This window comes from Chiloscyllium plagiosum, chromosome 34 (genome assembly GCF_004010195.1).
Source record: "Chiloscyllium plagiosum isolate BGI_BamShark_2017 chromosome 34, ASM401019v2, whole genome shotgun sequence".
Taxonomy (NCBI): domain Eukaryota; kingdom Metazoa; phylum Chordata; class Chondrichthyes; order Orectolobiformes; family Hemiscylliidae; genus Chiloscyllium; species Chiloscyllium plagiosum.
In genome coordinates this window covers 23,808,975-23,822,950 of record NC_057743.1, presented here as the reverse complement: position 1 = coordinate 23,822,950, position 13,976 = coordinate 23,808,975, and the positions used below count along the sequence as shown (strand labels likewise).

General features: G+C 41.1%; 1 protein-coding gene across 1 annotated transcript in view; it reads left to right on the top strand.

Annotated features, from left to right (window-relative positions):
• The first annotated feature begins 4,432 nt into the window (after positions 1-4,432).
• The window catches only part of LOC122540340 (pleckstrin homology domain-containing family G member 5-like), a 126,607-nt gene continuing 117,063 nt past the window's right edge, over positions 4,433-13,976 (top strand). The window contains exon 1 of the mRNA XM_043675906.1: positions 4,433-5,468. Within this exon, the coding sequence (XP_043531841.1) occupies positions 5,396-5,468 (73 nt within the window). The 5' untranslated portion in view covers positions 4,433-5,395. The remainder of the gene's footprint in view (positions 5,469-13,976) is intronic.

The following is a 13,976-nucleotide window of genomic DNA, read 5'->3' as shown; positions in this document are numbered from 1 at the left end:
CATTTTGCTCCTTCCAATCTACAGACCCAGAAAATAGCACCGTCTTATTGCTCTACAAAACATTGCTCCAGGCTAACTTAATACTTACAGCTTATATTTTTAAAATTTAAATCAAGAGACAGATCCCAATAAATATAATCAAGAAAGAACCCACACTACTCACTATTGTAGAGTTACAGTAAGTCTATACTTAAAACTATTCACTTAGCTGTTTCTGTGCTGTGACCTCTCCCAAACAGGTTCCTCCAAGATCAGTTCTGAATTCGGCTGTTTGTAAAGTTTTCCTAGACACACTCTGATGTCCAGCAATACATTAATTCAAACAGCAAAGACAGTAACTTCACAGATTCACTGCTGTGTCAGTTAGCAGTGTGGATTTCTTTCTTTCTCTCCCTTACAGACCATGAGCTTGTTGCCTTTGTCTGTCTGTCTCCCTTTTAAAAGTGCTGTTGTTTTAACTTTTTTTTCAAAGTTCCAAAACAATTGCAATAGCATATAAAAAAGTAATTGCTGCTCCTGGAATTCGAGGAAATCACCTCTAACACCTAAAACACCTTAAAAAAGGAGCAGTCTGTTATAGCCAGAAAGTTTTCCCATCCTCCATCTTGGATTACCAGAGAAAGTGTTGGAGGCTGGTGTAATTACAACATTTAAAAGGCATCTGGATGGGTATATGAATAGGAAGGGTTTGGAGGGATATGGGCCAAGTGCTGGCAAATGGGTCTAGATTAGGTTCGGATATCTGGTCGGGATGAACAAGTTGGACCAAAGCTGTTTCTGTACTGTACAGCTTTATGACTCTAAGTATCACTCTGTTGAAAGATTAAGATAATTGGTTTTCATGGGCAAGTTGGACCAAAGGGTCTGTATCCATGCTCTACATCTCTATGATTCTATTCAAATGTGGGTATAATATAGGAAATACTGGAATTGCAAAAACTCCAAAAACTAGTTCTGTTGCACTGTGAAAAATTATAACTTATTCTTTCCCTGCATTCCCTGAAGGACAGACACCTAAATGGGTTTTATGTTCAGTGGGTGCTGGTTTTCACTGCTGTGCATTTTCATAAGCACTAAAGCATGCATTCTAAAGACACTGATACTCAGTGGGGTATGGGTCTCATGAGCTCACTCTCTCTGCAGACAGCATGCACAGATGGTGTCACTTGCTGGAGTATGAATCCTGTGGGCACTTGTTTCTGCTGCGATACTAATTTCACAGGCATTGGCTCACATGGATTGGGTTCCATGGGCACCAGCTGTCATGGACCACAATTCATGTGCAGTTGAACAAATATGCTGTTTGTACAATCAATTTACTAACAATGACCTTACTCAAAGACCAAGTTTCCCACAATGGAATTTAAAATTCAGATCCATTCCTGGTACACTTACTAATTGAGGCAGGTTCTCATCGTTGCCCAGTAGACTGGCTTTGCTGGGGTTTGGGAGAGAGAGAATATTGAATGTGAGTCAAGCTGTCCACGATCCAGAGACTTGTCTCATTTTGGGAGTGATTTACATCTTGGATCTAATTATTGGATAGACGTAAAAATAGGTGTTAACTGTGGCGATATGGTAGCAATTTTGTCATTATTTAGTGTTGACTTAATGCTAGGACTCCTACAGAAACAAACTTGACCACAGAATCAACAGAAATAAAACAACAATGCAACCATCTCTTGTTTACCATGCCTAATGTGTCCCCCCAAAGAATGGTATGCTAAACAGAAACATGCTAAAGAAATACAATTTACCATATGAAAATGTGCTTTATGTTCCATCAGCCAGACAGCACTCTCCAGTGACCTTATTCCTGCTCATTGCAATAGAAACAACAAGGAACTGCTAAGACTAGTCCTTCCTTAACCGTGAGCATTTCTACAATCAAAGGCTAACATCTGAGACCTGGTGGGAGATACCAGCCTGATCTGAGCAGCACCTCCATGTACTTGCATTGTGTTGAAGCCAAGCCATTTTCCTGGTTAGCCAGGAGGCTGAGTGAGCAAGTGACAATCAATGTCTGATAAAATGTGGTGAGCCTCCATGTTGATAAAGCTGCTCAAGGTTTTGGAGAGGGTAAAAACATCTGAACCTTCCTTGGCAACAAGCTACCTCCCAATCTCAATTTGCCATTTTTAGTGACATTAACTACGATTTGATGTCACTCATGTGAACCATGAACCGAGGCAGGATCTCCTCAGTAAACACAGGAGTGGCTGCCTCTTGGTTGCACCCCCCTTTTCTACTTGTCACCTCCAGGGGAAAGGAGAAAGAGGTTCAATGCTGCTCCTGAGGTCAGAAAGCACCTCACTCTGCATTACGACATACATATCTGGGATTTTATTCTCATTTTGTTGTCAAGTACAAACATTTATTTGAGAAATTTGAAAGCAACAAAAAGACTAGGTTCACCTTGAAACAGAAACTAAACTTTGTACTATGTGTACTTGCTAGACACATAGTATTGTAATAAATGCATTAAATCGAAAATCAAAGTGGTGGCTGACATAGGTATTCAGAAATGTTGCCTTTTTTTAAACAAAAATTGCACCGAAACATATGTATTAAAATGCACTCTAAACATGGGATATCTATAGCAAAGGAAATGAAATTAGAAATGACAGATCCTCAGGAATGGACGTTTCCACCCCAGTCGCATCCTGCCAATTAAGAGTCCCTGATCACTGTCCTAACTCTCTGCCTCCTGCCACTTAGCCAGTCTTGTTTAATAAAAACAAAGAGCTGGAGAAATTCAGCAAGTCTGGCAACAGCTATGGAAAGAGAGAGAGTTAATGTTTTGAGTCTGTTATGACTTTTCCAGAACTGAAAAGAATGGGAAAATGATTGTTTATATGTTGCTCTCAAAGGGTGGGTGGATGGAACAGGTTGTGAGGGTGTCCAAAACAAAAGATAAGGGGGTGCTGATATTGGTGGTGGAGCTGTAAAAATGGTATAAGTGAATAAAGGAGAAAATGGGTCCACTCTATTGAGAGCTATGTCAGCAAGACAGGGTAGGGTGGTGGCATGTAAGAAAAATAGAGACAGAGGTCATGCTCCAAAGTTGTGGAATTCAGTGTTGAGTCCTGAAGGTTGTAAATTGCCCAAGTGGAAAATGAGGTATTTTGCTGAATTGTGTTTAGCTTTATTGGAATACTACAGCGGGCTCAAGACAGAAATGTTAGCATGGGAGCAAGGTGCTTTATCGAATTATCAAACAACGGGAATGTCAGGGCTGCTCTTACAGACAAAGTGGGGGTATTTCACCATGGGATAAATACCATCTGGTCTTTGAAGAAGCATTCACCTTAAAGTGAATATTTTCATTATTCATAGATCAGTGTTACTGCAGCAACAGCTCCTTGTTCTAATTACATTCCCAGCTTTAACGTTCACTTACCTATTTCAGGACAATTTTCTGAACTCCCCTGATTTTTGTTTGTTTTTGATGTTTGACCATGGGTTGAGGAAGGGCGTAAGAAAAGTGTGACCACTCAATGCTGACCAGTAACTCCTGCTGGAAAGTATATGGGTAGGATTGTACTATGTGTGATGATTTCTGGTCAAGTTTCCTGTTAATGCTTATTATCTGTGCTCACAACTGATCAATGCCATGGTGAGCTATCAGACAGTGAAAGCACCTTCAGGAGAAGAGGAAACTTGAACCTGAAGAAGGAACTTCAGGAGTCAGCATTTTCAGGAGACGAAAGGACTTGAACCCCAGTGAGAGACAATACCTTCAAGAGAGCAGGGATATGAAATCCTGTGAGAGTTGGCATCTTCAAGAGAGGAATGGGGAGCTAAGCCTTGTGTAGATCAACACTTTCAGGTTGGGAGGCTCTTGAACACTTCTGAAAGTCAGCACCTTCATGAGGGTAGGGCACCTCAGTCCCAGAGAGGAGAGTATGGTAAACACTTGCTTTGTGCTGTGAATTCTTGTATTTCGCCAGTAGAAGCTGAACTCTACTCGTTTGTGTGTGGGGTCCCAGTGACTGTGAACTGCTTCTCTGTGCTGATCATTGCATTTCTTTGGTTTATTGTATGTGATAGATCCTGACCAGAAACCTCTTCAGTCCGCCCTCTGTGAAGTCCTGGCTCGAATATCAGACCAGCTCAACGATTTAGCTGCCTTTGCTGTTTTGCAGATATAATGAGGTACAATCCACAGGAAACTCTTTGTTAAAGTACACTTTACAAAAACGAAACTCTCGGATGTATCTTTTAAAGTTACGACTTTTTAAAAAATACTTAACAGTTTGATTAAGGAATGAACTGGTGAAATTGTTTTTTAATTTTATTTAATCGGATAACTTTGGAGAAAATTGTTGAGCTTTAGAACTCGATGCAGGATTATCTCCTGGAAAGCTTTGTGCTGCCTTTTTAAGAGACTGAAAGCTTCAGCCGATTTAATCATCTCCATATGCTGATCCTGGCTGCTGCAGAAGGACTTGGCATAAGAATCGGACTGCACAGTGGCAGAAAATAAATATGGGCACCGCATGTTTGTGGCTGGGGAGAAAATTCCATCTGTGAAATATTTGGGCTGCTTCAGACAGACCCTGTAAAGGTAAACAGATATCAGAGAGGAAATTAATCTGCAGTCTAGTCAGAGGAACAGTACAAAGCAGTGGTATACGAGACAGAGATAGTGCTCAGGCTACAGAATGGTACTGCTGTACTGTGAAAACTCTTGCTGCCATGGTGATGGACATCATGTGGGTGATGCTGAAGAAATTGAACTTTGTGAATGTTGATCAGATATTGGAGGGTTTGGCTTCAGTGAAACTGTCTGAGTGAGTCAAGGAAAAAAAGAGTAACCAAAAGGAGAGCAACGCAGAAAAAGGGAGGGACGGAAAGAAACGGTGAGAAGAAAAAAGGGAGTGGCACAGACAGGAAAGGAACGACAGAAAGGAAGCAATGCAGTGAGGGGGAAAAAGGCATAGTAAGAAAAAGATGCAGAATGAAAGAGAGGCAGTGAGTGAAAATGGAAGCAACAGAGATTAAATGGTGAATTACGGGAGAAAAGAGTTGAGCAGTGAAAATAAAGACAAGAGGGAAGCAAAAAAGAGTTTTTAAAGAAAAGGTGAATGAGAGTGACATTCAGGTCAGCTAGAATGAGGCCAAATGAGAAGAATGGGAAGGGAGACAACCAAAGTGATACATGCACCAAATAAGGAAGACTGACAGCAGTACAGACAAGACTGAGTAAAATGGAAGATAACAAAATACACTGACCCAGAGGTGTTCGATGAGAAGAATTTGGATCTTCGTGTTTAGTTAATTGTGGATGTTTTCGGGTTGATGTGTGGAAAGGAAGTTACTAAAAAACTGCCTGTCCAGCGGATGTTTGGAGCTCAGTATTTGACTTCAGGTGGCATTGTCTGCAGAGCTGACCATGAACTCTGTCCTTTCTAAATATGGATCCCCACCTCGAAACTGGCTTAACCTGCGCCTCAGAATGCAGCCAAGTAAGTACTCTGATAAACTTCTGACAATGTGGCAGTGACTTCGGAGGGGGCAGTAGGGAAAGAATAAAAATTTTTATTATACAAGCTGCTTTGATGGAAATTTTCAGTGGAAACTTTCAAATTGAATTGGATATCTGTTTGAAAAGGAGGAATTTCCAGGGCAATGAACAAGGAGTGGGACTAACTGGATTGTTTTTTTAAAGAATCAGACACAGGCTTCATCTTGTGATGTAAGATTTTGTGATTCCAAATTTGCCCAAGTATTACTGCAATTGCAATCAAGTAGTTCAATACAAGTATGTTTGTTCATTATTGTTGGTCTTTGAAATTATTAAACTTTATCCTTTCTGTTAAGGAAGCTACTGATGAGATGTCTCAGTGATGGCAATGTCCTTGTTTTAATTTCTAAAGGAGCCATATCAGTTGCAATCAGGAACTATTCAGATTAGAATTATTGTTGGCTATTTTTGTACATCTTTATGTAAAATGTATACTCAACGTTATACTGCTGGAACCAGCTGGTTTTAAACTTGTGTCCCCTTCAATCCAGAAGGAGCAGATTTTCACTGGGATTCTGCTCCATTCTTCTCCTGAAGGTGCTGACTCTCACTTCTTTTCATTTTGAGCCCCCACCCCTAGCCATCACCATCTGCCTCTCCTCCCATCTCAGAGAACAGAACAGGCTCAGAGGTGATGCCCTCCAAAGTCAAATTATCTGATGACTTTGCTTCATTGGGGTGGTATTCCAAGAACAATCAGTACCTATCAAACCCACAACCCAATGACAATCATCACTGAGAGGGTGGGGGAAATGGATGATTGGTGAGATATACAACAGGGAGTGGATGATGAGATGGAAGATCAGAAGAATAATCTGCAGTTTTTCTCTAAATAATTTCTTGAGCTGTTTTAGCAGATAACAAAATCTAAAAACAAAATACTGTGAATGCAGGAAACCTGAAATAAAACAAGATGCTCGAGATGTTCAGCATGTCTGAGGAGAGTTACTGTAATGATCTGGATTATTAACTCTTAATTTTCTGTTATCACAAATGCCAGCTGACCTGTGTATTACAGCATTTTCATTTTTTAACACTATCATTCAGTATTGTTCATGGAAGCCTCTTAACAAACCAGAAGACTAGCCACATATATCAATTGTAGTAGAAAACATCTCAGATATTTTCTAATCAGCCTTTTCAGAGATGTTATGACACATCTCTGGAGCAGGTGAAACTTTAACCTGGGACTCCTAACTCAGAGGTAGGGATACTACCACTGCACCCCACGAGCTCTTATCTAAAAGTGTCTCTCTCACAGCGTAGCTAAGTGTATTTTATATGTGAATATTTACTTCTGCACTTAACACCCATTGGTTACCAAGGAACGAAAGCACTCACTGAACAAAATTACTCATAAGGTACTATTTTTGTTTTACCATTTTACCAAAAATTACTAGAAAGATTAAAGTTCACAAATATGCATTTCACAAATATGATCATTAAGATCATAAACTCAACAAAGTGGCCAAATACTAATTTTCTAATCAGAAATGCAATTATCCACATCTGGATTCTGAATTAGTCGGTTGTGGCTCACTTATTGGACAACGCTGCTTTATTTTCCAACCAGGACATTCTCCTTCCTGTTTTCGGAAAAAAGGGAGAAGCCATTTGGAATGGAGAGTTTCCGGGTGGTCCACACAGAACGTGCTGCTGGCTGCTAAGGAACCCTACCCACTTTAACATCCTACCTATAACTTTTCCTGCACTGAAATAGGATACCCAGCTGAAGTAATAACATTTGAAAATTTGCAACAAAGATTTTATTTGAATGACATGTTAACAATAAATTTCATTTCCATTCAACCTGCTCTGGGACCCACATTTATATTTAGAACCGCATCCAGTTTTGGGCATGACATCTGAGGAATAATATATTTACCTTGAAGATGGTACAACGCAGATTCCCCAGAATAATATCAGGTCTCGGTGATCACAGGTTACATAAACTTCCCTCTTATTCACTTGAGTTTAAAAGATTAAAGGGTGATCCGATTGGGACACATTAAATGATAAGGAATTTAATAAAATAGAAACAGAGGAAAATGATCCTTGCTGGGGTAATCCAGTTCAAGGGGTCACAATCTAAAGCCCATTCAGAATTAAATTAAGATAACACGTCTTCACATAAAGATTAATAGAAACCTGGAACTGTCTCCTTTAAATGACTGGATGCTGAAGATCAATTGGGAATTTTCAGGATGAAGATCAATGGATTTTTGTTAAATAAGGGTAACCAGGAATATGGTGCACAGTTGGATTCAGCCATGACCATAGCTGAATTAGTTTAATAGACTTGAAGGGATGATTGGTCTCTTTGTGTGTCAATGTAACAAGTTTAAGGAATTGGATGACTTCCCCAACATGGCCTCCTCATGTTCTGGCAAAACAGGCTTAAGGGGGTGAATAGCTTCTTGTTCCTCTATAATAGGATCAAGAATGTAAATAGCCTCCTTATTCCCATGTAACAGGTTTACGAAGCTGATCAGCCTGTTCTTGTGCAACAGACTTTGGGCAAATAGCCTGCTGTTTTTCCTGTGTAATGACTCAAGACTGAATGGCAGTGCCCCCATCCCACCCCCATTCCTGTGTTCATAGTGGCACCTGTATACAGTAATGATAGAGCCTGTGACTCCATGTTATCAAATGTTATTTTTATTGTTTGTTGATTCTTCTTCCTGATTCCCTCCAATGTAATCCAGCAGTGTGAGGAATTATGATGAATTTGATTACTCCAAGGTTTTCATAGTGAAATTCTAAATATCAATCCATTATTACTACATTTTAAATTTTGTCTTTGTTATGTCTTCAATCCAGCAAAATTAGTAACATGACATTTTCAATGTTGTAGAGATTAGTAGCTTTTGTTTGTATTTTGTCCAGAGGTTGAGTTATAAGTTCTCTCAGTTGTTGCAGCAAACACAACTACAAGATATCAGCAAGTGTAAATCAAATGAGATCCAATGTGCATGAATCACAAAACTTGGTTTTCAGGTGCAGCAGGTAATTAGAGTCATAAAGCTAGAAAGCATGAAACAGACACTTTGGTCCAACTTATCCATGCCAACGAGATATCCTAGATAAACATAATCCCATTTGCCAGCATTTGGACCACACCCCTCTGAACACTTCCAATTCACCAAGCCATCCAGATGCCTTTTAAATGTTGTAATTGTACTAGCCTCCACCACTTCCTCTGGCAGCTCATTCCATACACACACCATTCTCTGAGTGAAAACGTTTTCCTTACTTCCTGTTTAAATCTGTTACCTCTCACTGTAAGTCTATGCCCTCTAGTTTTGGACTCACCCCACCATGGAAAGGACATTGCCTATATACTCTATCCATGCCCCTCATGATTTTATAAACCTCTATTAGGTCACCCCTCAGCCTCTGATGCTCCAGATAAAATAGGCCCAGTCTATTCAGCCTCTCCCTGTAGCTCAAATCTTCCAACACTGCAACATCCTTGTACAACTTCTTTGAACCCTTTCAATTTTGGTGTCATTTGCAAACTTATTAACTATACCTCCGATATTTGCATCCAAATTATTTACATAAATGACGAAAAGCAGTGGATCCAGCATCGATCCTTGTGGCACACCACTGGTCACAGGCCTCCACTTTGAAAAGCAACCCACCACCACCCTCTGTCTTCTACCTTGGAGCCAGTTCTGTATCCAGATGATTAGTTCTCCCTGTATTCCACGTGATCTAGCTTTGCTAACAAGTCTGTTAAGAGGAACCTTGTTGAGCACCTTACTGATGTCCTATAGGTCATGTCCACTGCTGTGCCCTCATCAATCCTCTACGTTACTTCTTCAAAAAACTCAATCAAGTTAGTGAGACATGATTTCCTATGTGCATAGCCATGTTTACTATCCCTAATCAGTCTTTGCCTTTCCAAATACACATAAATCCTGTCCCTCAGGATTCCCTCCAGCAAATGGAATATTGTCTTTCATTGCTGGAGGAATGGAGTTTAAAAATAGGGAGACTATACCGCAGCTGTATAGGGTGCTGGCGAGGCCTCACCTGGAGTACTGTGTACAGGTCTCCTTACTTGAGAAAGGATGTATTGGAGGGATTGCAGACGAGGTTGATTCCGGAGTTGAGAGGGTTGGCTTATGAGGAGAGAATGAGTAGAATGGGACTGTACTCAATGGAATTTAGAAGAATGAGGGGGGGATCTTATAGAAACATAAAATTATGAAGAGAATAGACAAAGTAGAAGCAGAGAGGTTGTTTCCACTGGCGGGTGTAAGTAGAACGAGGGGGCATCACCTCAAAATAAGGGGGAGCCGACTTAGGACTGAGTTGAGGAGGAACTTATTCACCCAAAGGTGAATCTGTGGAATTCCCTGCCAGTGAAGTAATTGAGGCACCCATTGAATGTTCTTAAGGCAAAAATAGATTTTTAAACAGTAAAGAAATTAAGGGTGATGATGAGCTGGCAGGTAAGTGGAGTTGATTCCACGAGATCAGCCATGATCTTATTAAATGGCGGAGCAGGCTTGAGGGGCCTGCTCCTGTTTCTTATGTAGATAGGGCAATGCCTTTTTCCATTTGACTAGCAACTGCTTAAATTGGCAGTTTGTACCAATCTGTTGGTCCTAGGTATCTTTACATACCCTAACCTAAACCTTGGCTCAAGGCCGGGCCCAAGTTCCTGCCGATATGCAAAGAGCTCTTTGAGTGCATGAAAGGGCAGGGCTCAGACCGGCATTGATTCTGAGTCCAGTTTCTCAGGATTTGAAACTCCAGCAAGATATGGTCAGAGTTCCTGGCAATGATTGATTCCAGTGACTGGGTCAATACCTTTTTCTGGGATTTTTAGCTCAGGTATTTCTTTCCTGTTTATTAGGAGCCTCTTCTGACGCAAACCCAAAGTTCTTGAGCCAAAAGAAATTGGACTTGAGACTCAGAAGAAACAGAAAATAATATGAGCAACGGAAGGCTAAGCTAACCAGACAGTGAAGTCATTCTACTTTCCTCCTCCCAAAAAAGGGAAAAACACACTTGTTTTCACCTCTCCAGCAGGTTGTGATCATGTTGCTTGGATTTGGCAGTGAGACACACTTCCTCGATTTGCCTGCCTTTCTGCAGCAGTTCAAAAAAAAACTCAGTTCTTACTTTTCTAGAAAAAATTATTTTGAGAAACGCAGGGCAAGGGCCAGATCGAAGGGGAAGAAGACAGGATCATAAATGTAGGAGTTTCACACTGTATTGTGTCTTTAGAGATTCTCAGGGCAAGTACAGTATGGGTTAGATTCAGAAAGAAAATCTCTATGAATACAATCCTATTTAATATGTCTAAGACAGGTAGAACACAGGATAGTTGGAGAATGAAGTTCCCGTTAACCCAACCCATTAAGCACTCCTAGGTTAAGTGCAGCCTGGGGTAATTGTAGAGGAAAATACCCTGTACATTGTGTGATCAAATACTCCCAAGGCAAGCAAAGCACTGATTGGAAACTAAGCAAAGCTTCCTTTTAACCTCACTCATTAACCCCTGTCAGAGCAATCATAGCCCATATTAGATACAAAGAAAGTCCCTCTACTCCATCCCACTAGACATCTCCAGGACAGATACAATGTGAGCTAGGCAATGATAAAGCTCTCTATACATTACCATAGAATTCTCCCAAAGCAGGTATAGTACAGATCAGGGTTTCAGATGATTGTATGTAATTGCCATCTTTCATCCTTGGTCAGTCTCATGATACCCAATCCCATTTCTTCTGTGTCAACGGGTAGCTGTTTCAATACCCAGGATCCAAACTTGATCTCCATCCCCAGACAATACAACAGCTGATAAATTTCAAATTTGAACATTTTAATCAGGATCCTGCTTCTGCGGGAGAGGCACGCAGAATGCACGTATCCACCTGGAATAACTTATACAGCTGAAAGTAAATGAGGTAAAGATGCTGTTTGGGATGCATTAGAAAAAAGTGATTTACCTAATTATAGGGACATCATCCTTCCTGCCAACCAACATCAAAAGAATTTTACTTAGAAGCTGAGATTTGTTCAGCTTGTGGAATCCTGTAGTCATTTAGTCAGCTATGCAATCCTGAAATATTTTGCCTCTCTGCAGGACCTTGATGTATTGCAGCATTACTGGCTGGGACTACCCGAGAACAGTGTGGTGCCTTTCTCCATCTTTATTGGCTGTTTGTTTGGTACATGCCCACTAGGAGAATGTCTGAAATGAGGAGGAAGTTGTGAGAAGTAGCTGACCACGCTATAGGACCTCTCCCACTTCCCTGTTCTTCACCAGGGCCGAGAAAGCAAGTGTTGACAGAACATTCACATATAGAATACATCCCAGTGCAATAGCTCATCTTGTTCAGACTCAATTTCTAGCTCAGCCCAACTCTGTATTTTTAGGAGGGGCCACAGCTTATTTTCGATATTATTGCATAGGATTGGAATATGTTTATTAGTTTGTTTGTACGGAGGAGTCATGGATAGAGGAATTAATGGATTTTTCTCTTAAGCCTTTTTTAAAAATCATTTACTGGATTTTGGTATCGCTGGCTGGATCACCATTTATTACTCATCCTAGGTTGCCCTTGATACTGTGTGGTGAGCTGCCTTCTTGAACCAGTGCTGTCCATGTGCTATAGCTAGACTCACAATGGCATTATGGAGAAGCTTCCAGGATTTTGACTCAGAGACACCAAAGGACCATTGATAAATTTCGAAGTCAGGATGATGAATGTTTTGGAGAAGAATTTGCAGGTTGTGATATTCCCATGTATCTGCTGCCTTTGTCCTTCTAGTTGTAAGTGATTGTGGCTTTGGAAGGTGCTGAATTTCCACAGTACATCTTGTAGATAGTACACACTGCTGCCTGAGGGTCAGAGATGGAGGGAATGGATGTTTGTGGATGTGGGCCAATCAAATGGACTGCTACTCCTGGATGGTATCAAGTCCCTTGAATGTTGTCAGACCTACGCTTATCCAGGCAAGTGACTCCATCTACTCCTGATTATGCCTTGTATATGGTGGACAGGCTTTTGGGAGTGCAGCGGCAGGTACCTTGTAGCTACAGTATTTATATGGCTTGTCCAGTTCAGTTTCTGCTTAATGGTAACCAACATTCTCTCTAAGCTGTGCGGTTGTAAGACTATGCAATCACACTGGGAAACCCAGTGCATGTTAATTGCCATGCTGCTACTGTCTTTCTTCTCTGGAAGCCACTGCTGTGTACAGACTTCAGCAAACCATGCAAAAGGAAGCAAAATTAGAACATAGAACAGAGGGAGCATTGATGGTAACCCCCAGGATGTTGGTCCTGAGGTAATTAACGATTAATATTATTGAATGTCATGAGGTGGGATTCTCTCTCGTTTGAGATGATCATTGCTTGGCACGTGCCTTATGTGAATATTACTTGACACATGTCAGATCAAATCTGGATATTGTCCTGAGCAGTATCTGAGCAGTCCAACAGTTCAGGAAATGATCTGTCCTGGTTACTCAGAAAGCTGATTTGCACTTTCTTTTCACACGCCTCTACTATGTACTGTATTTCTGTAAACTTGAACAGTGTTGGTCTCTCCCCTTATCAGTGTCTTTGCCTCCTCACTGCCTATCTCTTTCATTTCCACCTCAATTTCCCTGTTCTCTCATTTTCTTTCTCCCTTCCCCCATAATTCCCTCCTCCTCGCCTTTCCTTTGACTCACGTCCTCCTGCTCTCCTTTCATCTTTTCCATTTCTTTCTTCAACTCCCTTTACTGTTCTTTGTTTCTCCATCTCCCCGATTCTTTTCCCTTTTCTTTCATTCCTTAATTGCCCTCTATTTCTCCAGTGTTGCTCTGCTTTTTAACACTCTCTCCCTTATTCTGCCCACTGTCTCTGTTTCTCTCCATTCTTCTTTCCCCTGTTCTTTCTCCCTCTTTCCTTTATCCTCTTCTCCCTTATTGCTTCTATCATTTTTCCAAATTTCCTCCCACCATGTAGATCCACATTTCCCTCTTCCCGCTTTTTCTTGTTGACCTCACATCTTCCCATCCAGTTTCTCTGTAGCTACCACACAGTGGCTCAGTGGGTAGCATTGCCTTACATGTTTGATTGGACCTGGGTTTGATTCCAGCCTCGGCAACTGTCTGTGTGGAGTTTGCACATTCTCCCATGTCTGCATAAGTTTCTCCGGGTGCTCCGGTTTTCTCCCACAGTCCAAAGATGTGCAGGTTAGGTGGATTGTCCATGCTAAATTGCCGATAGTGGCCTGCTTCCACACTGTAGGGATTCTATGATTCTCCACCCTCCTTCAGTTGCTTCTTTATTTGTTTTCACCTTCCTTACTTGTTTGGTTCACTTTGTCTCTCCCTCCTTCTTTTCCCCTCTTTCCTTCTTCCTTCCTTTCTCCCCCCCCCACCCACCGTCACCTTCGCCCTTCTTTCCTGGCATCTATTACCAGCTACATCCCTCGCT